A 27,193-nucleotide genomic window follows, 5' to 3' on the forward strand; every position below is an offset into this window, starting at 1 on the left:
AAAGAAACGTAAATAGTGATGAAATAAAGGTACATCATTGCCTTAAATGTGCTGAACAATCAACTTGAATTTAGCATTGTATGAAAAGTAAAATCACAGATTTTGACTTTTGACAATTAGAGTATTTAGAACAACATTTAATACATTTACAATAAACCATGGGATTATTATTCAATATAAATATCTTAAAAAATATGAATTACGAATCAAAATTTCTTAAGAGTTCCAAATATATTCACGCCAACTTGTCATCCAAGAGGTAGAAAACAATGGAATTCATGCCTTGATTAAAAAAATTCAAATAACAAATCTTCTGTAGTGCATAACTGAAAAACAATTTCATCTGTAGACTTCGCTTATTTTTCTTCGCTTACTTTTCACTACTTCGCTTATTTTTCACTACTATCTTTAGGCACATAAGTCATAACATGTTGGTGCAGTTAAGTTACAGAAAATTGCGAATATGAATTTATTATTCGATGTTTTTGGGAAAATGCGTCTCCTGAAAAAAATGCTCAATGTAACATGTATCACTTTCGCTGGCACCGGTTCACTTGAAGCTGAAAATATGGACACTAACAAGCAGTTTTTCCCCGGGAGAACTGTCAAAACGTACGTAAATGTATCCATTCTGCGTGGCTCTTGACATTGAGCTGGTGAAAAGTTAGACCAGATTGCCTTGCTGGAAAAGGCGAAGGAAAGTTGTGTGGCTGAGCTGGAAATCGAACCTATTCTGTGAATAAATGCTCAATAAACACACGGCTACAAAGCCCACATTAGAAGATAAGAAATGCGAATCCAGCTTCTACTGAACACATCGTAATGCTGGATAGCCTCTGATAGTTCTGAATTATTGCTTAATAGATGGCCGAGGGGCTGGCAATCGACTAGTGTGGAAGACTTTGGTTTTAATGGGTAGGGTTTATAGCACGTCAACTCCGCTCCTTAGGTTACCATCCCAGATGTCTGGTTGCAGATTTCGTTTAACCATTAAAAGAGTTTATTTTTTTAATTTGTAACCTTCCATAACGTACAGCAAACGATGCTCTCTCGTTAGTGTTAAGGTTCCTCCAAACACACGCGATGCGATGTCGCCGTTGGTATGGAAGCGTAAGTGGAACATTTCCTACAGCGACCTAATGATAGAATTGGGGCGGTTAGGTCTGAGGGAGCCTTTATACAAAATCAAACATCCCGCGTGCTCGAGTGTTAACGAGGTATTTTAAAGTTGGCATACCTTGCGTCTCCATAGGTGTATTCAGCCGAGCTTCTACACTGGGTTCGTCGCTTCAAAATTTCAATTTTATACCGTTCAAATCTCCTGAGTTTTCAGATTCGTTTTTTTCGGCATAATTTACAAAACCATATATCTAGGTACTTAGCATGAATAAATTCGGAGATCTCGACAAAATAAAGATACGCTTTTTAACAGGTAACACTTCTGCTCCTGGTGCGAAAGATAGCACAGACAAATGCTGACTCCTATGTTGCACTGCATGTTTCAGTGATGCCCTCAGAGAAGTTCCATGATCATGAATAAAGATTTGCAACCCGTTTTAAAAAACTATTACTAATTATTATTCCATAGTAATTAAGAACATTCCTCTCCAATCAATTAATGCCCTACTAAAGACTTTAACATAGCAAATATTTAGTTGCCGAAATCCCACGATGCAGATGTTCTTATTCAGCGAAACCTTTATATGGGTGTCATCTTTTCCAATACACATCTACGTGTGTGAGAAACCAAAGCTAAGACCAACGGGATGTTGATGTGGAAACAAAGAAATATTCTTTAAAATATCTCGGTGATGATGACCTGACGCTAGCTGTGGTGAAGGAACGGCTTTTGGGTTTAAGAGGTGAAGCCTCGAAGGTGTGGGACGCTGTGGTAATAAGGATTGAGTGAATTCGGAGAAATTCGCAGTGGAAGCGTGCTAGGCCCATAACCTCTTGAGTCACCGATTGATAGGGGGTGTTGCGGATCAAGCAATCGTTGATCACTAAGGGTGGCTACCAGTTGTTTATAGCAACTAATAACTACGGACTTTTTTTCAATTTAAATTCAAACCGTTAATCCTAACACACATTTAAAATAAAAAGTTGTTTCCTACCTACGTACGTCTACTGAAGAAGTTAATGGAAAAGCTCAGCCTGACCCAGCTCCCGTGCCAGTCAATTAAGTACGTCGCTCTACACATGAGTCTAGAATTCCAAGATGGTTCTCTTCCTAGAGTCTATGACAAATGGTCGAAAGAGATCGGACTCCGTTTTATTGGATCTAAATAATTGTGTGAAAGTTCTAAATTGGAATGCCCGCTCTCTAAAGGGTAAGGAAGATGAATTATTCAACTTCCTAACAGTCCATAATGTGCATATTGCCATTATAACAGAAACTTATTTAAAGCCCGGACTCTCCATTAAAAGAGATCCAAATTATTTTATCTACAGAAATGATCGCCTTGACAGCGCCTGTGGTGGGGTCGCCATTGTCATTAATAGACGTATCAAACATAAATTATTTTCTTCGTTTGAAACCAAAGTTTTTGAAACCTTGGGAGTTTCTGTTGAAACAAATTTTGGTCAATTTTCCTTCATTGCAGCCTATTTGCCTTTTCAATGCAATGGGCAGCAAAAGAACTTGTTGAAAGCTGATCTTCAAATTCTGACTCGCAACAAATCAAAATTCTTCGTAATTGGTGACTTCAATGCCAAACACCGTTCATGGAATAATGCTCAAAGCAATTCCAACGGCAACATTTTATTTGTAGATTGTTCTGCGGGATATTATACTATTCAATATCCCAATGGCCCTACTTGTTTTTTCTTCCAGTCAAAATCCTTCTACAATTGATTTAGTTTTAACGGATTCAAGTCAGCTGTGTGGCCAATTGGTAACTCATGCTGACTTTGACTCTGATCACCTTCCTGTGACATTTGAAATCTCACAAGAAGCCATAATCCAATCAGCTCTACTTTCAATTATCATAGGGCTGATTGGGATTTATATAAAACGTATATCGATAGGAATTTTGATGTTGATATTCCTATATTCCAACTCCATTATTATTGACGACGATCTTCAGCTACTGATCCGTCTTAAAAATGTGAGGCGAAGGCAATACCAAAGAACTCGCGATCCCGCGTTGAAAGTTATTTGGCGAGATTTGCAAAATGAAATTAAAAAACGTTTCGCTATTCTGAGAAATACCAACTTTGAGAATAATGTCTCGAAGTTGGATCCCAGTTCGAAACCCTTTTGGAAATTAACGAAAATTCTTAAAAAACCTCAAAATCCAATTCCAGCGCTTAAAGAGGGAAATAAAATTTTATTAACAAATGGCGAAAAGGCTCAAAAACTTGCTCAGCAGTTCGAGAGTGCCCATAATTTTAGTCTAGGTCTCACTAGTCCAATTGAGGATCAGGTTACACGGAGCTTCGAAGACATTCTCAACCAAGATAATGTTTTTGACCCTTCGTTGGGAACTAATTTGGATGAAGTGAGATCTATTACTAGAAAATTTAAAAATATGAAAGCCCCGGGTGATGATGGTATTTTCTATATACTTATCAAAAAACTTCCTGAGAGCTCTTTATCCTTTTTGGTTAATTTATTTAACAAATGTTTTCAATTGGCATACTTCCCAGATAAATGGAAAAACGCCAAAGTTGTTCCAATTTTGAAGCCGGACAAAAATCCGAGGCTTTTAGTTATCGCCCAATCAGTTTGCTTTCTTCAATAAGCAAACTGTTTGAAAAGATTATTTTAAATAGAATGATGGTTCATATTAATGACAATTCTATTTTTGCTGATGAGCAATTTGGTTTTCGCCATGGGCATTGTGTAGCCCCAAATGGCCGGAGCGAATTGTTATGACAGCAGCTCTTCGTGGGTGCGTGTACACGCCACGGAGGTCTGACGAGAAGAGGGCGAGTCATGGCTTGCTGCGCACTGATCGACACGCTGAAGTGTTGATGTACAATCACACGCTGATGGTAATATACTCAAACCCCACATTTCCCTTCTTCTCTCATTAAAAAAGGCAAAAAAAAATCCTTTAGCATAGAACGCATTGATTTTTTTTTAAAGTTATTTGCGCGAGACGAAGTGAATAGGTTGTGTCATTAAAATGTTAAACTAAATTGGTAATTGATCTCAAAAAAAACATTTTATATTATAGCAATAATCTAAATATCTTATACCGTCCATTAAATTCAACTATCAGCTTCATATATAGTAATACCAGCAAGCTGACCTTCAACATATCGATGTTGAACTTGCTAACAACCGCTTAGAACATGTGTTCCCAAACTGTGGGCCGCGACTCCCAGGGAGGTCGTGGGCTGATCAATGATGGGTTGCGAAAGACGAATCTTGAATCATTATTTTGTCCCTATTTTGTCCAACAAATCTATCACAGCCATTAGACCTGGATCTATGTAGTGAATGAAGAACAATAAATTTTGAGATTTTGTCAAATACAATGAAATCCAAACAATTCAAATCCAATCCAAATTCAATCCAATTCCAATAAAAATCCAAGCCACATTCAATCCAATAATTCCAATCAACATCAAATCCTAATCCAATCTTAATCCGTTCCAAATCCAAATCCAATCAAATGCAATTCTAATCCAAATCTAAATCAAATCCAATTCAAATCTAGTTCAAATCCAATCCATATCCAATTCAAATCCATTCCAATCAAATACAAATCCAATTAAAATCTAATCCAAATCCTATCCAAATCCAATCCAATCCAAATCTATTATTCCACATTCAATCCTAATCCGTTCCACATCCATTCCAAATTCACTGCAATCAAAATCTAATCCAAATCCAATCCATATCCAATTCCAATCCATTCCAATCAAATCCAACCAAAATCTAATCCAAATCCGTTCGAGTTCCAAATCATTGCCAATCCATTCAAAGTAATATAATGATGGGATATGAAGCCATTCATAATGGTTTGTACAATCTAACGCGAATTTATTTTTTTATCCAAATTCTAAAAGCCAATGTGGGAGGGTCGCAAGCAATATGTGATTCTGCTAGGTGGGTCGCATGTACAAGTAGTTTGGGAACATCTGGCCTAGGATATGATATTTATCTAAAATTTCGCAGAGATATCATACTTAAATGGGATAGCATAAGTTTATTCCTAAAATTTAGACGTATGTTAACCAGTACTATTAGCCAATAACTCCAAACTTATGACTTTGTGAATGCTGGCATCGTTTTTTGAGCTTCATGAATGTTGGATATCTCATCCAACGGGTAATTCCGTTACGACTACTAAGTCAGCAAATTCCAAAATAACTATCAAGCCTTCCAAACAACTTTGTAGCATATGATAGAACTCCATATCTCTCAGATTTCGATAGAACTAGCTTAACTGGTAGTCTCATGTACACTAAAGTTAAGTTATACCTTTCAAACTAAATTTATTTTAACCAAAATAAATGTTTCCTTGGTATTTTCTAGATTGTCAAAACATTTTCGGCAGTCTCCCAGACACGCCATGTAGTATTTCAAACCACAAACCAGCGGTCTCCCATGCTTTGTGATTTTCCAAACCACAATCCATTTTCCAGCGGTCTTCCAGACACGCTTTGTGATTTTCCAAACCACAATCCATTTTCCAGCGGTCTTCCAGACGCGCTTTGTGATTTTCCAAACCACAATCCATTTTCCAGCGGTCTTCCAGACACGCTTTGTGATTTTCCAAACCACAATCCGTTTTCCAGCGGTCTTCCAGACACGCTTTGTGATTTTTCAAACCACAATCCATTTTCCAGCGGTCTTCCAGACACGCTTTGTGATTTTCCAAACCACAATCCATTTTCCAGCGGTCTTCCAGACGCGCTTTGTGATTTTCCAAACCACAATCCATTTTCCAGCGGTCTTCCAGACGCGCTTTGTGATTTTCCAAACCACAATCCATTTTCCAGCGGTCTTCCAGACACGCTTTGTGATTTTCCAAACCACAATCCGTTTTCCAGCGGTCTTCCAGACACGCTTTGTGATTTTTCAAACCACAATCCATTTTCCAGCTGTCTTCCAGACACGCTTTGTGATTTTCCAAACCACAATCCATTTTCCAGCGGTCTTCCAGACGCGCTTTGTGATTTTCCAAACCACAATCCATTTTCCAGCGGTCTTCCAGACACGCTTTGTGATTTTCCAAACCACAATCCATTTTCCAGCGGTCTTCCAGACGCGCTTTGTGATTTTCCAAACCACAATCCATTTTCCAGCGGTCTTCCAGACGCGCTTTGTGATTTTCCAAACCACAATCCATTTTCCAGCGGTCTTCCAGACACGCTTTGTGATTTTCCAAACCACAATCCGTTTTCCAGCGGTCTTCCAGACACGCTTTGTGATTTTTCAAACCACAATCCATTTTCCAGCTGTCTTCCAGACACGCTTTGTGATTTTCCAAACCACAATCCATTTTCCAGCGGTCTTCCAGACGCGCTTTGTGATTTTCCAAACCACAATCCATTTTCCAGCGGTCTTCCAGACACGCTTTGTGATTTTCCAAGCCACAATCCGTTTTCCAGCGGTCTTCCAGACACGCTTTGTGATTTTTCAAACCACAATCCATTTTCCAGCGGTCTTCCAGACACGCTTTGTGATTTTCCAAACCACAATCCATTTTCCAGCGGTCTTCCAGACGCGCTTTGTGATTTTCCAAACCACAATCCATTTTCCAGCGGTCTTCCAGACGCGCTTTGTGATTTTCCAAACCACAATCCATTTTCCAGCGGTCTTCCAGACACGCTTTGTGATTTTCCAAACCACAATCCGTTTTCCAGCGGTCTTCCAGACACGCTTTGTGATTTTTCAAACCACAATCCATTTTCCAGCTGTCTTCCAGACACGCTTTGTGATTTTCCAAACCACAATCCATTTTCCAGCGGTCTTCCAGACGCGCTTTGTGATTTTCCAAACCACAATCCATTTTCCAGCGGTCTTCCAGACGCGCTTTGTGATTTTCCAAACCACAATCCATTTCCAGCGGTCTTCCAGACGCGCTTTGTGGTTTTCCAAACCACGATCCATTTTCCAGCGTTCTTCCAGACGCGCTTTGTAGTAATACAAACCCATTGCCTTGTGTTTTTTTAATCGTCAGATGTTTTAACACATTAGCACATTACCAATTGAATTCAACTCACCTTTTGAAATCAGCATCAGGATCCAACAAATAACCTGGCAGGATCGCCAAAATGTGTAGCCCCAAATGGCCGGAGCGAATTGTTATGACAGCAGCTCTTCGTGGGTGCGTGTACACGCCACGGAGGTCTGACGAGAAGAGGGCGAGTCATGGCTTGCTGCGCACTGATCGACACGCTGAAGTGTTGATGTACAATCACACGCTGATGGTAATATACTCAAACCCCACAGGCATTCAACCACCCATCAGTTATTAAGAGTAACGAATTTAATTCGGCTCAACAAATCTGAAGGATATTCGACTGGAGTTGCTCTTCTTGATATAGAGAAAGCATTTGACAGTGTTTGGCATGAAGGTTTGATTGTAAAATTGATGAATTTTAATTTTCCTCTGTACATTATTAAACTGATCCAAAATTATTTATCAGATCGCTCACTACAGGTAAACTATCAGAATTCTAAATCTGATAGATTACCTGTAAGGGCTGGTGTCCCCCAAGGCAGCATACTGGGGCCCATTTTGTACAACATTTTTACTTCTGACTTACCTGATTTACCACCAGGGTGTCAAAAATCTTTGTTTACAGATGACACAGGTCTGACACAGCCAAAGGGCGTAGCCTTCGTGTCATTTGTAGTAGATCGCAAAAAAGTTTGGATATTTTCTCCACTTACTTGCAAAAATGGAAAATTTCCCCGAATGCTTCCAAAACTCAGCTTATAATTTTCCCACATAAGCCGAGAGCTTTTTATTTGAAACCTTCTAGCAGACATATTGTCACTATAAATGGGGTTCCAATTAATTGGTCTAGCGAAGCTAAATATTTAGGACTTCTGCTAGATCAAAAATTAACTTTCAAAAATCACATTGAAGGCCTTCAAGCCAAATGTTACAAATATATTAAGTGCCTATATCCACTTATAAACAGAAAATCAAAACTTTGTCTTAAGAACAAACTTTTGATTTACAAACAAATTTTTAGACCTGCCATGTTGTATGCTGTGCCAATATGGACTAGTTGCTGCAATACCAGAAAGAAGGCACTCCAGAGGATTCAAAATAAAATTCTGAAAATGATTCTGGAGTTGCCTCCGTGGTATAGTACCAATGAACTTCATAGAATTTCTAATATTGAGACATTGCAACAAATGTCCAACAAAATAATTTCCAATTTTAGACAAAAATCGTTGCAATCTTCTATTGCAACAATTAACTCCTTGTACCCTTAGTATAAAATAGGTTAAGATTAGTTTAAGTTGAAAACATTGTAATTCCTACATGGTTCAATTCAACCAGGGGAAAAATTCTAACTGCCAGAGGCAATTGAAATGTATTAATAATAACTAAAAATATAACATAGCAAATAAGGATGATAGTGTTAAGAAAACACGGAACACCTAGTCTAAGAGATGAATGCATGTATTAGATAATTAGCAAATAAAATTAGTTTAAAAAAAAAATGGTCGAAAGAGAAAAGGTCTAAAGGAAAGAATGACGTTAGCGTTGCGTTGTAACGGAGTATATCGTAGATTGCATACTGATAGCTGTCAGGTATTATCATGCTGTTAACATTCATATCCCAATTGCTTACGGTTTTCTATTTGGGATTTAATGACAATCCAATTGAGGGTCCACAATGATAATGCATGAAAGCATCCATTGCCGGCCACAAACATCTTCTCCGTTACTGGGGAAGGGAAGGAAATGTTGATATGGAATCTACTCAACGAGAGGCCAGCAGCTCACCGACGCCCTCATAGATTTAGTTAGATGGATGGTAGAACATTTGAAAAAAGGCGTTGGGAGGGACTTTGCTAAGAAATTTATGTTACTCTGTATCCTGGCTGATGAATTTCCTCGGATGGCTCGAAGGTACTAACTAGCCTTGACTTGGCTAAGAGGCCAAGGTTTAAGCGTCACATTCGTAGTAATCAGAATTAAGTAAGTAATGATGAATCTCGAATATTACAAATTACGCTGTCTTGTCCATAGATTTAGTGCTCCCTTCATTCTTGTTTTTCCTTCAACCTTGCCAGCCTTTAATTACGCGTCTGTTTTCTCTTTTTTCTATGATGCCGGATAATCATAATAATGTTATTGCAGATATTGCTGATATTCCACGATTTGTTTTGAATGTAGCTCTAAGCGCAGATAGCATAAATATTTGAACCGTTTGTTTGAGAAACTGCATATGTAACATTTTTGGCCAAAATGAGATTTTTATATATTCTGAATCCTCGTCCAAAAATACGTATTCTGGCAAAAAAAAACGAAAAAAAATTTTTGCTCAGGAATGTATGAAAAAAATTTCGTTTGTTTGAGAAACTACCCAAGTAACCATTAGCACTATATTACGCCAAACCGCCATATAGGGCCATTATACAGCTATTTTAAAACTCATAAGCATTAAATTAGCACTATATGGCCGATTTGGCGGAATATAGTGCTTATTGGTTACTTGGGTACATATGTCCACCTACTTTGCAGAGCAATTGTGGAGTACTGGTTACATTTTTTGCACTGAAAGTGTCCCAGGGTGTTGAATTTTGCCAAAAACTATTGATCTGTATCGAAGAAATCGAAAGATTCTATGCAAGTTTGTTCAAAACCAATTTTTTGTTGTTTTCTCGAAATAGTGTAAAATGGACTTATGCAGTTTCTCAAACAAATGATTCATTTGTCATTATAATGCGCAAATTATACGTGCTTGTCAATTAAGTAATTTGTGGTTAGGGGAAATTACGGCTTTGGCAGGTTTTGTTCTATTATTGTCAGAGGGGTTTTCTATAACTAATTATGCTCAAATATGACCATAACATTCTTTGCATTTCAAAGAATATTATGGCCGAATTTCATGAAATTTGTCCAACAAAAACCCCCCTGACAATAATAGAACAAAATCTGTCAAAGCCGTCATTTCCCCTAGTCCAGGTAGTCGCAAATGCATTGCCCTTGAGTAGTCATATAAAAATATTACAGATAACACGTAATAAAGTACAACAAAAGTTTATTTGCCTATATTCCGGGGCTTTAACCACCCGACTTGGACATTAATTTACAATGTTATGAAAACTCATATGTGAATATGTACATTATGTGGAAGATAATGATTTAAAAAATATATTGGAGGTAACCACTTTCCCTTCCATGGAACTCCAATCCACGACCCTACAGTACGCTAGACTGGTGCTTTAACCAGCTAAGCTACGAAGGACCTCCGTCGGCCTTCGCAACCTAGCGGCTACTGAATGAGCTCGAAATTCCCAAAGTGGAAGTGTTGGCTTGGATTGGAATGGATTACGAGAGATTCGGCTATGCGTCCAATTTGGGAATTTCGAGCTCATTCAGTAGCTGTTGATAGTTTATACATGTGTAGGTAAAAACCTCCAGAAATTGTGCGAGTGAAAGAGTAATCGAAGCATATTAGGTCAACTCAGACTGCATTATGAGAGGGATGTGAGCCGCCACCTATACTACATGTTGTATGTGTTAGTCGTTTCAATTTTTATAGCGTCTTTGTTTACGAATGTTGAGAAGAAATATCCGATAAGAAATCAGTCTTAGTTCAGAAATCGTATAAGCTAGATCGATAAAATATAATCAATAGTTTTTGAATAAAGTGTAGTATGGAGTAGTGCAAAGTAATTTTACCTGAAATAAATAAAGTGTAGTTATTGTGAAATTAAGTGACAATTTTACTTACCTGGTTATCTGGAACGGAACCTGCAAACTTTACATACCTGGATTCAAGCTAATCATCGTCGTCGTTGTCGTCTTTATCGTTGCCGTCATACCTGTTAAGGAAAGGAGAACTTGGGGCTGAATGTGCAATCAGCTGATTGGCACGGTTTAAACTGGTGGAATCTTGGTTGGAACACATACGGTAAGGTCACAACATTGGTGCCGTGACCAGGATTGTGTTCCAAGGAAGCAACGCGGCGTCTATTCGGCCATCATTACACGGTAGTAACAAAGATACTCGCCATACTGGTGGTATCACAATTGCAACGGTTCGCCATAACTACATCGATTGTCTGGGAATAATTGGAGGCAGCCATCACTTCCAATTTGCAAGAACAGATTTGGCGCCATTCGGAACTGCTGGTGGGACCTGCTGGGATTGATAGTACAAGGCCTATTTGACAGGCTCACACGGTGAGTACCTGTCCAATAAACTATTTTTCCGCTTTCATCCCTACCGGGTCATTTTTCTCGTTCCGACTCTCTGCACTACTCTGCACTTCATCACTTCTGGACTTGGCCGTCGATCACTTCCTAACGAGGAGAGATTCACTTGGAACGGATACGACATTAGGAGTTTATCTGGACCACTCATCATCATTGGGCATCATTGGGAACCACGGACGTGACAAACTTGGTGTTTTTTCAAATAAAAGTTGAAATTTGGATCGTGTCGAAACTCATTTACTGAACTGAGCCCTGGATTGCGCTTTTTTTCTTGCTTTGCTGATGAGTCTGAGATTCGCTGAACTGTGTGGGAAGCTGTTCCTGGATTTATTACATACAAGGCCTGTCGAGCAGGCTCACAAGGTGAGTACCTGTCCGATCATCTACCCTGTAGTGTGAAAGGTGCTTTGCTTGTGGAAATAATTACAGCATGGTGTGATTTATTATCTGGATTGCGGTACAACATTCGTGGTCTTTCCGGCGTGTCGAGCAGGCTGCCAAAAGAGTGTTGGATTAAGAATTCCGAGCGTGTGTGCTACGTTGTGGTGGACAGAATTAAATACAAGGCCTGTCGAGCAGGCTCACAAGGTGAGTATCTGTCCGACTATCCACCCTGTAGTGTGAAAGGTGCTTTGCTTGTCGAATCAATTACAGAAAGCAGTGATATATGTTGTGGATTGCGTCGATACAGTATTGGTGGTCTTGAATGCATCCTGTCGAGCAGATTAACGAGAGAGTTTGAGTTGCGAGTTCTTTGATGAATGGCATTTCGGAGCGTGTGGACTAGGCTGTAATACGTTGCGGTGGAAAGAAATTGAATACAAGGCCTGTCGTGCAGGCTCACCACGTGAGTATCTGTCCGATAATCCACCTAAAGCGTTGAAGGTGCTTCTCCTGTGGCTTGTTTATAGAAATTTTCTATGGTGTGGATTGCGAGTGCGCTGGTGAATGGTAGATTGAGTCCTGTGAAGCAAGCTGTGGTGCTTTGCGGTAGAAGTAACTGAAATACAAGGCTTGTTTGACAGGCTCACAAGGTGAGTACCTGTCCAACGTATCTTATTTCTTTCGCAAAGGGTGCTTCGCTTTGTGTGTTTTGCAGAAGCTTCTGCTGGTTGCTTCATCATACAATCTTTCATCGACTTCACGTGTCATCATGGGAGGAAAGAAGCTGGAGTCGAGTATAACTGCACGTGATAACATCATGGACTTCTTGATTCGTATGGATAAGTATCTGCAAAATACAGAAGCACCAAGTGAGCTGCACCTGAAGCTTCGATTGGAGAAATTGGAGGCAAAGTGGAATGAATTCGAGAAAATACAATCAGAGATCGAGGGCACAGAGGAGTATGAAGAGAACATCGATCAACACCGGCAAGTGAGGGGAGATTTCGAAGAAAAGTATTTTGAAGTAAGGGCAGGGTTGGAAGGAAAATTACCACGGGAAATACAGCAAACCGCAAACCAAAATGTTCCTGCGGCTGCCACTGGTGGTGAACACAACAATGTTCATACGTACGTCCGTCTGCCGCAAATCAACCTACCCGAATTCGATGGACATTACGAGAAATGGCTTGCGTTCCATGATACTTTCAAGGCCCTCATCGATTCTTCTCCGGAACTTGGTGACATACAAAAATTCCACTATCTCCGGGCCTCTTTGAAAGGTGATGCACTAAAACTAGTAGATTCGTTTCCTATGAGTGATGCTAATTATAGGGTTGCTTGGGACAGTTTGGTAGCACGGTTTTCAAACAAATATTTGCTGATGAAGCGCCATCTGAATGCTTTGTTTGAGTATCCCAAAATGCGGAAGGAGTCAGCAAGCAGTATTCATGAACTCATCGACTGTTTTGAACGAAATACTAAAATTTTGGACCAATTGGGAGAACGGACAAGCGGCTGGGGAGCAATACTGACACATCTGATGGTTTCCAAGCTTGATGACATCAGCCAAAAGCGATGGGAGGAGCATGCTTCGAGCGTCGAGGAACCGCGCTTTCCTGTTCTTATAGAATTCCTTAAGAAACAAACTCGGGTGTTGGATGCAGTTTCAGTAGATCAACGATTGTCAACTTCAAGTAGTTCGTTTTCAACAAACACTTACAAATATCGCCCTGCCAAGGTTTCCGTCAACTCAGCAACTGAAAAAACACTTCCCAACTGCATGATTTGCAACGAACAACACTACATCACACAATGTCCATCTTTCAACGGGTTACCATTGGATAAACGACTACAGTTTACAAACTCCAAACGTCTTTGCAGCAACTGTTTGGGGAGAAATCATCTTGCACGGGATTGTCCTTCCAAGTATCGTTGTCGAACCTGCTCTAAAAAGCATCATACGCTATTACATCCTGGTTTTCCTGGTTCTGGTTCCATTTCTTCGGTTTCCACAGCAGACATGGCCTTGCGAACTGCAACTCCTTCAACTTCTAGCGGGGCGCCGAACTCTGGTAATTCTGGTTCTAGTTCGGTTCCAACTGTTTCTTCAAACTTAGCGATGGGAGCTCACAGTTCGCATGTTTTTCTCTCGACGGTCCTGTTGAAGGTAAAGGATAAATGGGAAGAACTCATCTCGCTAGGGCTATCTTGGATTCTGGATCGCAGGTCAACCTCATGACGGAACATTTATGTCAATTGCTAAAGTTACATCGAAGCGATAGAAAGGTGGAGATTAGCGGTATAGGACGTTCTAGGAAACAAATTGCCTATGAAGTGTCCACGGTTATCAGCTCTCGTGTCAAAGATTTCTCACAGCCAATGGATTTTTGGTTATGGTTCAGGTCACCGACGATCAACCTTCTTCATCTCTGCCGCTGGCCAACTGGAAACCTCCTCTGGAAATGGAAATGGCAGATCCAGATTTTTTTCTATCTGGACCAATCGATATTGTTCTAGGATCGCAATTCTTCTACGACTTCCACCTTCTTGATGGTGGCCGGCTACAGATACGGAAATTCGACGGCACACTTCCAGTGTTCGTCAACACGGTATTTGGATGGGTGGCCGCAGGTGAATCAGGTTGCAACGGGACAGATTCGAAGGTCAGCTGCCACCTAGCAATAACGGACTCGTTAGACAAAAGTATCGAAAGATTCTGGAATATAGAGGAGTTAACTGAGCAAAAACCAATGTCACAAGAAGAAGAAGACTGCGAAAATTATTTTCAACAAACTGTAGAACGGGATGGAACTGGAAGATACATTGTTCGGTATCCGAAACGTTTGGGATTCGATGCGATGATCGGCGAATCAAGGAGCATAGCAATGCGACGGTTTCAACAATTAGAGCGACGTTTGGGACGAGACGTTGACATTCGGAAACGCTACAACGAGTTCATGCTAGAGTACATCCGTTTGGGGCACATGAGGCTTGTTGGTACCGTTGAAAACCTAAATGATCATGATCGTACAGTGTTCTATCTTCCACATCACCCGGTGTTCAAAGAAGCGAGTACTACTACGAAGTTGCGCGTAGTTTTCGATGGTTCAGCAAAGACTACCACAAATCATTCGCTCAACGACGCACTGCTCACAGGACCGGTCATACAAGATGACCTTCTGGACTTGATGCTGCGTTTTCGGAAACATCCAATAGCCCTGGTAGCGGATGTGGAAAAAATGTACCGACAGATCCGTATTCATCCAGAGGACACTTGTCTCCAACGAGTCTTTTGGCGTTTTGATCTTTCTGATCCAATTGAAGTCTATGAACTGCAAACAGTAACTTATGGTCTGTCACCCTCGTCGTTCCTGGCAACTCGAGTGATTCAGAAACTTGCCGAAGACATCGGATATCGATACGAACATGCTGCGTCAAAGATATCAAAAGATTTTTATATGGACGATTTCATTTCGGGAGCGGATTCAATCGAGCAAGCACGGGTGCTCCGGCAAGAAGCACAAGCATTGATGGCAGAAGGCGGGCTACATTTACGCAAGTGGAGTTCAAACAAACTAGAAGTTCTAGACGTTAGAGTTAGGTAAAGGTCCACCAACGATGCGTTTCGAACCGGAAAAGATCAAAACACTTGGAGTTGCTTGGGAGATGGAACCAGACCAGTTCGGAGTGGAGGTATTGACACTGAATATTGATGAGCAATGGACGAAACGAAAAGTATTCTCGGCAATCGCACAGCTATACGACCCTCTTGGTCTCGTCTCACCAGTAGTCGCCTGGGCGAAAATAAGGATGCAGCATCTTTGGTTGATTGCAGCTGACTGGGACGATGTAGTTCCAGGAGATATTTGCGTCAAATGGCAGGAATTTTATCAGCAGTTACCTTTGCTACGATCGTTCAAGGTCCACCGGTACTTGTTCACACCCGATGCAACAGATGTGCAGTTTCACATTTTCAGTGACGCTTCAGAGTTAGCATACGGTGCATGTATGTACGCTCGATCTACCAGCAAGGATGGAACAATCAAAACTGAGCTCATCTCGGCGAAATCTCGGGTAGCGCCTCTCAAGCGCGTGTGCTTACCACGTTTGGAGCTCTGTGCTGCACTTCTGGGAGCAAAACTCTATGCTCGGATATCAGCAGCGCTGGGAATGGAGGAAGTTCCTTGTTGGTTTGGTCTGATTCAACAGTAGCATTACATTGGATACGAGCACCATCAAGTTCATGGCAAACATTCATCGGAAATCGCACATCCGAAATTCAACGACTCACGCATGGTCACACTTGGAAGCATGTCAAAGGAGTAGATAATCCAGCCGACTACATTTCTCGTGGTATGCTGCCCAGAAATTTCCTCGAGAACTCTGTGTGGCGTATTGGTCCAGTTTGGTTACGTCAAGTAGAGGAAAATTGGCCAAAGCAATCGATAATGGAACCAATATCGGACGACTTGTTAGAGCGACGGAAGACTGTGCTGTTAACAAATCAGGTTTCTCCAGACATTTGGTTAATCGAGCGATACTCCTCATTCTGGAAGCTGGTTCGAATTACTGCGTTTGTTTTGCGCTTCATCTCCCGATGTCGTAAAAAGAACCTTGCATCAAAATCCGTTCCTCGCAGTTTCGGAATTGCAATCTGCAAAAGAAACATTAGTCAAATCCGTTCAACATCAAAACTTCTCTGAAGAAATGAAGGCCGTGAGGAAGAAGGTATCCATACCGTCGAAGTCCCCGTTAAGGAATCTACAGCTTTTCATTGACCAGAAAGGCATTCTTCGTCTTGGTGGCCGGCTCCAGCTGTCCGAAACAGATTATCAAACTAAGCACCCTATGATTCTCCCAAGAAAGCATCCTCTGACTAGGTTAATCGCACAACATTTCCACACCATCTCTCTTCATGCTGGTCCACGAATGACTTTGGCCACAATGCGGCAGGAATTCTGGCCTCTACGCGGCAAAGAACTGGCGAACTTAGTTTGTCGGAAATGCCATAACTGTTTTCGGCACCACCCTGTCCCTGTTACTCAACCGGTTGGTCAGCTACCAGAAGCACGAACAGCTCCCAGCAGACCATTTGCAAAAACTGGTGTAGATTATTGCGGTCCGGTTTATTTGAAACCGGCCCACCGCCGTGCAGCTGCGCACAAAGCCTACATCGCCGTATTTGTCTGCTTCTCGACCAAAGCTGTCCATTTGGAATTGGTTTGCGATCTTTCCACGGAAGCATTTATTGCTTCCTTACGACGCTTTATTGCTCGCCGAGGCCTACCTGCAGAAATACACTCCGATAACGGGACCAACTTTCAAGGTGCCAGAAACACACTAGCAGAATTGTACAAGCTTCTCAATAATTCCGATCACAAGCAAAAAATCCACGACGAATGTACCAAGAGAAGCATAAAGTGGTTGTTCATCCCTCCAAGAGCACCTAACTTTGGAGGCTTATGGGAAGCCGCAGTAAAAACAACTAAAACCACACTGTCTAAAGTCCTTGGAAATGCCCGTTTATCATATGAAGATTACGCTACAGTCCTTACTCAAGTCGAAGCAAATATGAACACACGCCCGCTAACACCGTTGTCGGTGGATCCAACTGAATATGACGTCCTCACTCCGGGTCATTTTTTGACCGGATCATCGTTTGCAGCTCTTCCAGATCCCGATTACACGAATATTCCAGCGAATCGATTGAAGCATTATCATTATATCCTTTACCTTTCGACGAAAACCAGATACAGTCGACAACACACGAAGAACAAGAGCCAGCAGCTGAAATAGAACATAATTAGTCATTGTTTGTACTGTTTAAAGTGATTTGTTTGATATTAATTAGGATACTCTGTGTAGCGCGTGAGAATTGTAAATTTGTAAACAAATTTAGGTGGCCGGCTATGTTGATAGTTTATACATGTGTAGGTAAAAACCTCCAGAAATTGTGCGAGTGAAAGAGTAATCGAAGCATATTAGGTCAACTCAGACTGCATTATGAGAGGGATGTGAGCCGCCACCTATACTACATGTTGTATGTGTTAGTCGTTTCAATTTTTATAGCGTCTTTGTTTACGAATGTTGAGAAGAAATATCCGATAAGAAATCAGTCTTAGTTCAGAAATCGTATAAGCTAGATCGATAAAATATAATCAATAGTTTTTGAATAAAGTGTAGTATGGAGTAGTGCAAAGTAATTTTTACCTGAAATAAATAAAGTGTAGTTATTGTGAAATTAAGTGACAATTTTACTTACCTGGTTATCTGGAACGGAACCTGCAAACTTTACATACCTGGATTCAAGCTAATCATCGTCGTCGTTGTCGTCTTTATCGTTGCCGTCATACCTGTTAAGGAAAGGAGAACTTGGGGCTGAATGTGCAATCAGCTGATTGGCACGGTTTAAACTGGTGGAATCTTGGTTGGAACACATACGGTAAGGTCACAACAGTAGCCGCTAGGTTGCGAAAGCCGACGGAGGTCCTTCGTAGCTTAGTTGGTTAAAGCACCACACAGTGTCTCTGTGTGGAAACATTATTTTTCAAAAATCAGTATCTCTGAAACACCCACCACGTGAAAGTATATGCTCTCCTATTTCATATAGTGGGTAAACTAAAATGTTCTTTCGGGGAATCTGGAACAATTTTTATTTTTTTTCACTATTTTTGGTGCAAACTCCATATAAATCTGAAATGATAGCCGATTTAACCCACCCAAAAATGTATGGAAAAACCCCCGATATAACATTTTAAAAATGCACCTACGTGAAAGAGGAAAACCTATACTTTCGTGTAGTGAGTGTTTTAGAGATACTGATTTTTTAAAAATAAGCTCTTTCGGACAAACACACCGTGACCAGTATAGCGTACTGTAGGGTCTTGGGTCCTATCGAAGGGAAAGTGGTTACCTCCAAAAAAATCAGCATCCGCATAGCCAAATGGCAGTATGTCATCAACGTATAGAATCACATACAATCCTTTACCATCATGAGTGTGCAAACAACTGTCTCCTTTCAATCTAGTGGACCCCAATTTCGACATCACGTTGTCAAATTTGCAATTCCAAGATCTACCAGCTTGTTTCAAGCCATAGATACTTTTGTTCAGTCTACAAAACTTCGTGTTGCCGTGCTCGCCACCTGGAAGATTCATAAATATTTCTTTCTGAAGATCCCCATGTAAAAACGATGTCTTTACATCCATTTGATGTATCAACAGATTCTTCTGACAAGCGATGGAAAGCATTATTCTTATCGTAGTCATTTGAACGACTGGTGAAAATGTCTCGTTATAATCCAGACCAGGTTTATGGGAGCAGCCCTTAGCAACAAGTCTAGCTTTTTTTGATGGGCCGCTTCCTTATTCGGTTCTATTTGATGCCCTGATGCTCTGGACAAATTTTCAGCCAAATCGGTCAACGTCTGGTCGGTGCTAAGCTCGTTGAAAGTTTATATGGAAAAATGTATGCAGAAATATCAAAAACCAGTGATTTGCAGTTGGACGGCACAATTTACGATCAAGAATTATGATACTCATTCAGTTCTTGAAGAATTAATTACAGAATGTTATGCTGAAAACCGCGAGAAGATTAGAGTTTATTAGGCAAAGATATTAGCATTTTACTGGAGTGTTGTAGGTGAATTTATTTCTTTTCAAAGGTAAAAGAAACGAAGTTTGCTCAAACCCCACTTCAGAGAAATGCTAATAACTTTGCCGGGCAAACAATAACTTCTCGTGGTGTTCTGCATAACATTCTGTATTAAATTCTTCAAGATCTGAATGAGTATCATAGTTCTTCATCGTAAATTGTGCCGTCCAACAGCAATTCACTGTTTTTTGGATGTTTCTGCATACATTTTTGCATAGACATTTCCAACGAGTTTAGCACCGCCCAATTATTATTATTTATTCAGACTACGGCCGAAGTGGCCTGTGCGGTATATAAGAATTTTCTCCATTCGGCTCGGTCCATGGCTACACGTCGCCAACCACGCAGTCTACGGCAGAGCATTAGTGATTAATCATAGATTTAATCATGATTAATGAATAATGGGCTATTTAATCATTATTCATTAATCATAAGCATACAAAAAGTATGATTCAATCATTAATCACTAATCGTTAATTATAGAATTTTACATTTAATCATTAATCACTAATCATATTCATAATTGTTTTGAGTTTATTCATTAATCATCAAGTTTGATCATTGCATACATCGCTTTAATTCATTAATCTTTAATCATAATCATTTAATTTTCATACCTTTCAATAACCCAATTTGGTAAAAATGTTACCTGATAATTGATCAATATGCGAATCATTCAATTTGATTATTCATAATCATTAATCATTAATCATACCGATCTTTAATCATTAATCATACACATATTGTATTAGCATTTAATCACGATCAGTAATCGTTAATCATACTCCAAACGTTTTATTCATTAATCATAATCCTTAATCATTTTCAAAAATTAATTTAATCGTTAATCATAATCATTAATCATTGTTAAAAATGATTAAATCGCTAATCATAATCTTTAATCATAGAGTTGAATGATTTAATCATAACAAATTTAATCATTCATTGGAAGCTTTATTCATTAACGCTCTGGTCTACGGAGGGTCCGCAAGTCATCTTCCACCTGATCAATCCACCTTGCCCGCTGCGCACCTCGCCTTCTTGTGCCCGTCGGATCGTTGTCGAGAACCATTTTCACCGGGTTACTGTCCGACATTCTGGCTACGTGCCCGGCCCATCGAAGTCGTCCGATTTTCGCGGTGTGAACGATGGATGGTTCTCCCAACAAATGTATGGAAAAACCCCCGATATAACATTTTAAAAATGCACCTACGTGAAAGAGGAAAACCTATACTTTCGTGTAGTGAGTGTTTTAGAGATACTGATTTTTTAAAAATAAGCTCTTTCGGACAAACACACCGTGACCAGTATAGCGTACTGTAGGGTCTTGGGTCCTATCGAAGGGAAAGTGGTTACCTCCAAAAAAATCAGCATCCGCATAGCCAAATGGCAGTATGTCATCAACGTATAGAATCACATACAATCCTTTACCATCATGAGTGTGCAAACAACTGTCTCCTTTCAATCTAGTGGACCCCAATTTCGACATCACGTTGTCAAATTTGCAATTCCAAGATCTACCAGCTTGTTTCAAGCCATAGATACTTTGTTCAGTCTACAAAACTTCGTGTTGCCGTGCTCGTCACCTGGAAGATTCATAAATATTTCTTTCTGAAGATCCCCATGTAAAAACGATGTCTTTACATCCATTTGATGTATCAACAGATTCTTCTGACAAGCGATGGAAAGCATTATTCTTATCGTAGTCATTTGAACGACTGGTGAAAATGTCTCGTTATAATCCAGACCAGGTTTATGGAGCAGCCCTTAGCAACAAGTCTAGCTTTTTTGATGGGCCGCTTCCTTATTCGGTTCTATTTGATGCCCTGATGCTCTGGACAAATTTTCAGCCAAATCGGTCAACGTCTGGTCGGTGCTAAGCTCGTTGAAAGTTTATATGGAAAAATGTATGCAGAAATATCAAAAACCAGTGATTTGCAGTTGGACGGCACAATTTACGATCAAGAATTATGATACTCATTCAGTTCTTGAAGAATTAATTACAGAATGTTATGCTGAAAACCGCGAGAAGATTAGAGTTTATTAGGCAAAGATATTAGCATTTTACTGGAGTGTTGTAGGGGTGAATTTATTTCTTTTCAAAGGTAAAAGAAACGAAGTTTGCTCAAACCCCACTTCAGAGAAATGCTAATAACTTTGCCGGGCAAACAATAACTTCTCGTGGTGTTCTGCATAACATTCTGTATTAAATTCTTCAAGATCTGAATGAGTATCATAGTTCTTCATCGTAAATTGTGCCGTCCAACAGCAATTCACTGTTTTTTGGATGTTTCTGCATACATTTTTGCATAGACATTTCCAACGAGTTTAGCACCGCCCAATTATTATTATTTATTCAGACTAAGGCCGAAGTGGCCTGTGCGGTATATGAGAGTCTTCTCCATTCGGCTCGGTCCATGGCTACACGTCGCCAACCACGCAGTCTACGGCAGAGCATTAGTAATTAATCATAGATTTAATCATGATTAATGAATAATGGGTTATTTATTCATTATTCTTTAATCATAATCAAACAAAAAATATGATTCAATCATAAATCACTAATCGGTAATCATAGAATTTTACATTTATTCATTAATCACTAATCATATTCATAATTGTTTTGAGTTTATTCATTAATCATCAAGTTTGATCATTGCATACATCGCTTTAATTCATTAATCTTTAATCATAATCATTTAATTTTCATACCTTTCAATAACCCAATTTGGTAAAAATGTTACCTGATAATTGATCAATATGCGAATCATTCAATTTGATTATTCATAATCATTAATCATTAATCATACCGATCTTTAATCATTAATCATACACATATTGTATTAGCATTTAATCACGATCAGTAATCGTTAATCATACTCCAAACGTTTTATTCATTAATCATAATCCTTAATCATTTTCAAAAATTAATTTAATCGTTAATCATAATCATTAATCATTGTTAAAAATGATTAAATCGCTAATCATAATCTTTAATCATAGAGTTGAATGATTTAATCATAACAAATTTAATCATTCATTGGAAGCTTTATTCATTAACGCTCTGGTCTACGGAGGGTCCGCAAGTCATCTTCCACCTGATCAATCCACCTTGCCCGCTGCGCACCTCGCCTTCTTGTGCCCGTCGGATCGTTGTCGAGAACCATTTTCACCGGGTTACTGTCCGACATTCTGGCTACGTGCCCGGCCCATCGAAGTCGTCCGATTTTCGCGGTGTGAACGATGGATGGTTCTCCCAACAGCTGATGCAATTCGTGGTTCATTCGCCTCCTCCACGTACCGTCCGCAATCTGCACCCCACCATAGATGGTACGCAACACTTTCCTTTCAAAAACTCCAAGTGCGCGTTGGTCCTCCACGAGCATCGTCCAGGTCTCGTGTCCCTAGAGGACTACCGGTCTAATTAGCGTTTTGTAGATTGTCAGTTTGGTACGGCGGCGAACTCTATTCGATCGGAGCGTCTTGCGGAGTCCAAAGTAGGTACGGTTTCCAGCCACTATGCGTCTCCGAATTTCTCTGCTGGTGTCATTTTCGGCAGTCACCAGTGAGCCCAAGTACACAAGTTCTTCTACCACCTCGATTTCGTCGCCACCGATGCAAACTCGCGGTGGGTGGCTCACATTGTCTTCTCTTGAACCTCTTCCTATCATGTACTTCGTCTTCAACGTGTTGATGACTAGTCCGATCCGCATAGCTTCCCTCTTCAGTCTGATGTAGGCTTCCTCCATCTTCTCAAAGTTACGTGCCATAATATCTATGTCGTCGGCGAAACCAAATAGCTGGACGGACTTATTGAAAATTGTACCACTCGTGTTAATCCCTGCTCTTCGTATTACCCCTTCCAAAGCGATGTTGAATAGCAAACACGAAAGACCATCACCTTGCCGTAACCCTCTGCGGGTTTCGAAGGGACTCGAGAATGCCCCTGAAACTCGAACTACGCACATCACCCGATCCATCGTCGCTTTGATCAACCATGTCAGTTTATCCGGAAAACCGTATTCGTGCATTAGCTGCCATAGCTGGTCCCGATCGATTGTATCATATGCGGCTTTGAAGTCGATGAATAGATGATGTGTGGGCACGTTGTATTCACGGCATTTCTGCAGTGCTTGGCGAATAGCGAACACCTGGTCCGTGGTGGAGCGTTCGCCCATAAAACCCGCCTGGTACTGCCCCACGAAATCCCTTGCAGTTGGTGCTAGTCGACGGCATAAAATTTGGGAGAGTACCTTGTAGGCGGCGTTCAGCAATGTGATTGCGCGGTAGTTGCTACAATTCAGCTTATCGCCCTTTTTGTAGATGGGACACACGACACCTTCCATCCACTCCTGCGGCAAAACTTCCTCCTCCCAAATCTTGGTAATGACCCAGTGCAGCGCTCTAGCCAGTGCCTCACCACCGTGTTTAAATAGCTCTCCTTGGAGTTGGTCAACCCCAGGGGCTTTGTTGTTCTTCAGCCGGCCAATCTCCTCCTGGGTTTCCTGGAGATCCGGAGCCGGTAGAATTATGTCCTGCGCGCGTTCTCCCAGGTCCATCACCATACCGCCTTCTTCGTTTGCCACATCGCCATTCAGGTGTTCTTCGTAGTGCTGCCACCACCATTGGATCACCTCACGCTCGTTCGTAAGAAGGTTCCCGTTTATGTCCTTACACATATCAGGCTGTGGCACGTGGCCCTTACGTGAACGGTTTAACTTCTCATAGAACTTTCGTGTGTTATTAGCGCGGTACAGTTGCTCCGTTTCTTCACGGTCTCGATCTTCCTGCTGGCGCTTTTTCCTCCGGAAAATCGAGTTTTGTCTGTTCCGCGCCTGTTTATACCGTGCCTCGTTCGCCCTCGTGCGTGGTTGCAGCAATCTCGCCCATGCTGCATTCTTCTCTTCCACTAACTGCTCACATTCGCCGTCATACCAGTCGTTTCTCTGATCCGGAGGCACCGTGCCAAGTGCAGCGGTTGCAGTGGCGGATCGAATATCTCTCCAGCCATCTTCAAAAGACGCTGCGCCTAGCTGCTCTTCCGTTGGAAGTGCCACTTCCAGCTGCTGCGCGTATTCTTGGGCTAGTCTACCGTCTTGTAGCCGCCCAATGTTAAGCCGCGGCGTCCAACTTCGACGCGTGTTGTACACCGTTGAGAGTTTTGAGCGCAGGCATACTGCAACGAGGTAGTGGTCGGATTCAATATTCGCACTGCGGTGAGTGCGGACGTTCGTGATGTCGGAGAAGAATTTACGGTCGATTAGAACGTGGTCGATTTGGTTTTCCGTTTCTTGGTTAGGTGATCTCCATGTGGCCTTGTGGATATTTTTGCTGGGAAAGAAGGTGCTTCGGACTACCATTCCGCGGGAGGCTGCGAAGTTTATGCATCGTTGGCCGTTGTCATTCGATACGGTGTGCAGACTATCCGGTCCGATGATCGGTCTATACATTTCCTCCCTTCCTACCTGTGCGTTCATGTCACCGATGACGATTTTGACGTCCCGCAGTGGGCATCCATCGTATGTCTGCTCCAGCTGTGCGTAGAACGCTTCTTTCTCGTCGTCGGGTCTCCCTTCGTGTGGGCAGTGCACGTTGATGATGATATAGTTGAAGAAACGGCCTTTAATCCTAAGCTTGCACATCCTTGCGTTGATTGGCTGCCACCCAATCACGCGTTGGCGCATCTTACCCAGCACTATGAAGCCGGTTCCCAGCTCGTTGGTGGTGCCACAGCTTTGGTAGAAGGTAGCCGCTCGATGCCCGCTTTTCCACACTTTCTGTCCTGTCCAGCAAATCTCCTGCAGCGCCACGACGTCGAAGTTGCGGGGATGTAATTCATCGTAGATCATCCTGTCGCAACCTGCGAAACCTAGCGACTTGCAATTCCATGTTCCAAGCTTCCAATCGTGATCCTGTATTCGTCGTCTAGGTCTTTGCCGATTATATCGAGTCGCATTATCTCTTATATTGTTCGTAATGATTGGTTTTCTAGGCGGATTATTGGGCCTGCGCACACCTCCTGTCTCGTCGGAGGGCCGTCGTGTCAGGGCTGTTTAGCGTCCCACCTAACACTAGGACTTGGGCTTGTGCGCTTTGAGCGGCACACGGTCGCTTTGGTGGGACCTACTTGCGGATACATGCAGCTTTTTATAGAGGTTTAACAGGGCCCACTGTCAAACCCACCACATCCTAGGCAAGCCCCACAACTCGCAGATGGCCTGGGGAGGGATCGTCAAGCCCTTGGACATAGTCCCTGCTGCCCACAAAAGCACCGCCCGATTTGGCTGAAATGTTGTCCAGGGCATCAGGGCATCGAATAGAACCAAATAACAAAGTTTTTTCCATACTAATTTGAGCCACCACACCATCAGTGTCCATGTCATTCACCGGCATGTCCTTCAGATCCAGTTGACGAATCCGTCGGTTTAAACTATAATTCTCCGGGTCTCCACGTGGATCCATGTGAAGATTTATGCACGACGCCATTAGTGCCACATTCGTAACTGATGTGCCCTTATCGTGACGCTTCTCAGGGTATTTATTCTGTTTCAGCCTATAAAAATTACGCTTCTTATGACCAATCTTAGCACATTCGTAGTACTCGATATTTTTTTTCGGTCCTTTTACGGTAGCTGCATGAGCCACATTGTCGGTTCTTGACGATTTCGTTTTTCCTTCATCTACATCGAAAAAAAAAACCGTTCAATTTGTTCCAGTGTCATGTCATCAAAGTCTTCGCGTCACATCACCGATAGTGCTGCCAGAATATGGTCATAACCCTTTGGGAAACCGGCAAACAAAGTGTTTCCTTTGTCTTCTTTCCTCATCCCCTCTCCCATAGATTCAAGTTTTCTGACCAGCACATCGTATGCATCGAATAGTTCCTTGAGACATCGGAACCGACTGACACCAAGGGTATATAACTGCCGTCGAAGTCCCCCCTTTTGGGAGGTAACAGCTCTTTTAACTGCACCATTATGTCCTTGGCATACTGACAGTTGAAAACGTGAGCCATTGTATCATCTTTCAGGGCCAGCCAGAATTCGTTCACGGCTCTATCATCTTCTTTCAGACGATCTTGGAGCTTCTTTTTCCGTGTCACTTGAGCAGCTGCCGTTGCTTCTGGAACGGGATTGGCATAGACTTCTTCAAGGGGGTCCTCAGTAGAGTGTGCGAAAGGCCTTCCTGCTTCAGATGCTGTTCGAAGCATCGCATCCACAATATAAACGATTTTTCGGTCCCGTTAAAGATGGGAACTGCGACCCGTCGAACACGATTTTCCATATTCACTATATTTGTTGAGAACACTCAGTCGAAGCCCTGGGCCCATAACCTGTTGCAGGATAACGGTGGACTGATAAGCTCACCCGGGAGGACACGGCAGACAAGGACGAAATTCCTAGTGGAATTGTGGGCAGCAATTCCTCTCTCTAACAAAAAATCCTTCATTCGAAATAAACACTCCAATGTGATTTAATCTACAAGGAATTATTTGCACGTGATTTCTATTGACAATAGTATAACAAAATTAAGAAAGGTATTTGCTCTGGTCCCATCATAGGTGCACATATTGCATTAGCGATACGGAACAACATGAGAAATAAGTAAAGTGGTATTTATCTCTTATTCTCTCCCCTTCTCCTTATTCATAAGTAGGTTGAGTGAGCGCCGAGAGTTGATATTATTATTAAGTAGGGGAACTGGGGGTAGGACGCCCACGTTAAGGAAAATGCCATTTTTATCAATGAAAACCACCATTTCAGCCAGTTTTCATCAGCGCATACTGA

The 27,193-nt window shown here is 41.5% G+C and overlaps 1 protein-coding gene across 1 annotated transcript; it reads left to right on the plus strand.

Moving 5' to 3' along the window:
• Positions 1–10,916: 10,916 nt before the first annotated feature.
• On the plus strand, positions 10,917–15,358 carry LOC134207281 (uncharacterized). Its single transcript, XM_062683005.1, has 4 exons — positions 10,917–11,957; positions 12,061–13,920; positions 13,980–14,096; positions 14,156–15,358. The coding sequence occupies exons 2-4, from the start codon at positions 12,523–12,525 to the stop codon at positions 15,356–15,358; spliced, it is 2,718 nt and encodes a 905-aa protein (XP_062538989.1). The 5' UTR covers positions 10,917–11,957; positions 12,061–12,522.
• The last annotated feature ends 11,835 nt before the right edge of the window (positions 15,359–27,193 follow it).

Source organism: Armigeres subalbatus, chromosome 1 (assembly GCF_024139115.2).
Source record: "Armigeres subalbatus isolate Guangzhou_Male chromosome 1, GZ_Asu_2, whole genome shotgun sequence".
NCBI classification, from domain to species: Eukaryota; Metazoa; Arthropoda; class Insecta; order Diptera; family Culicidae; genus Armigeres; species Armigeres subalbatus.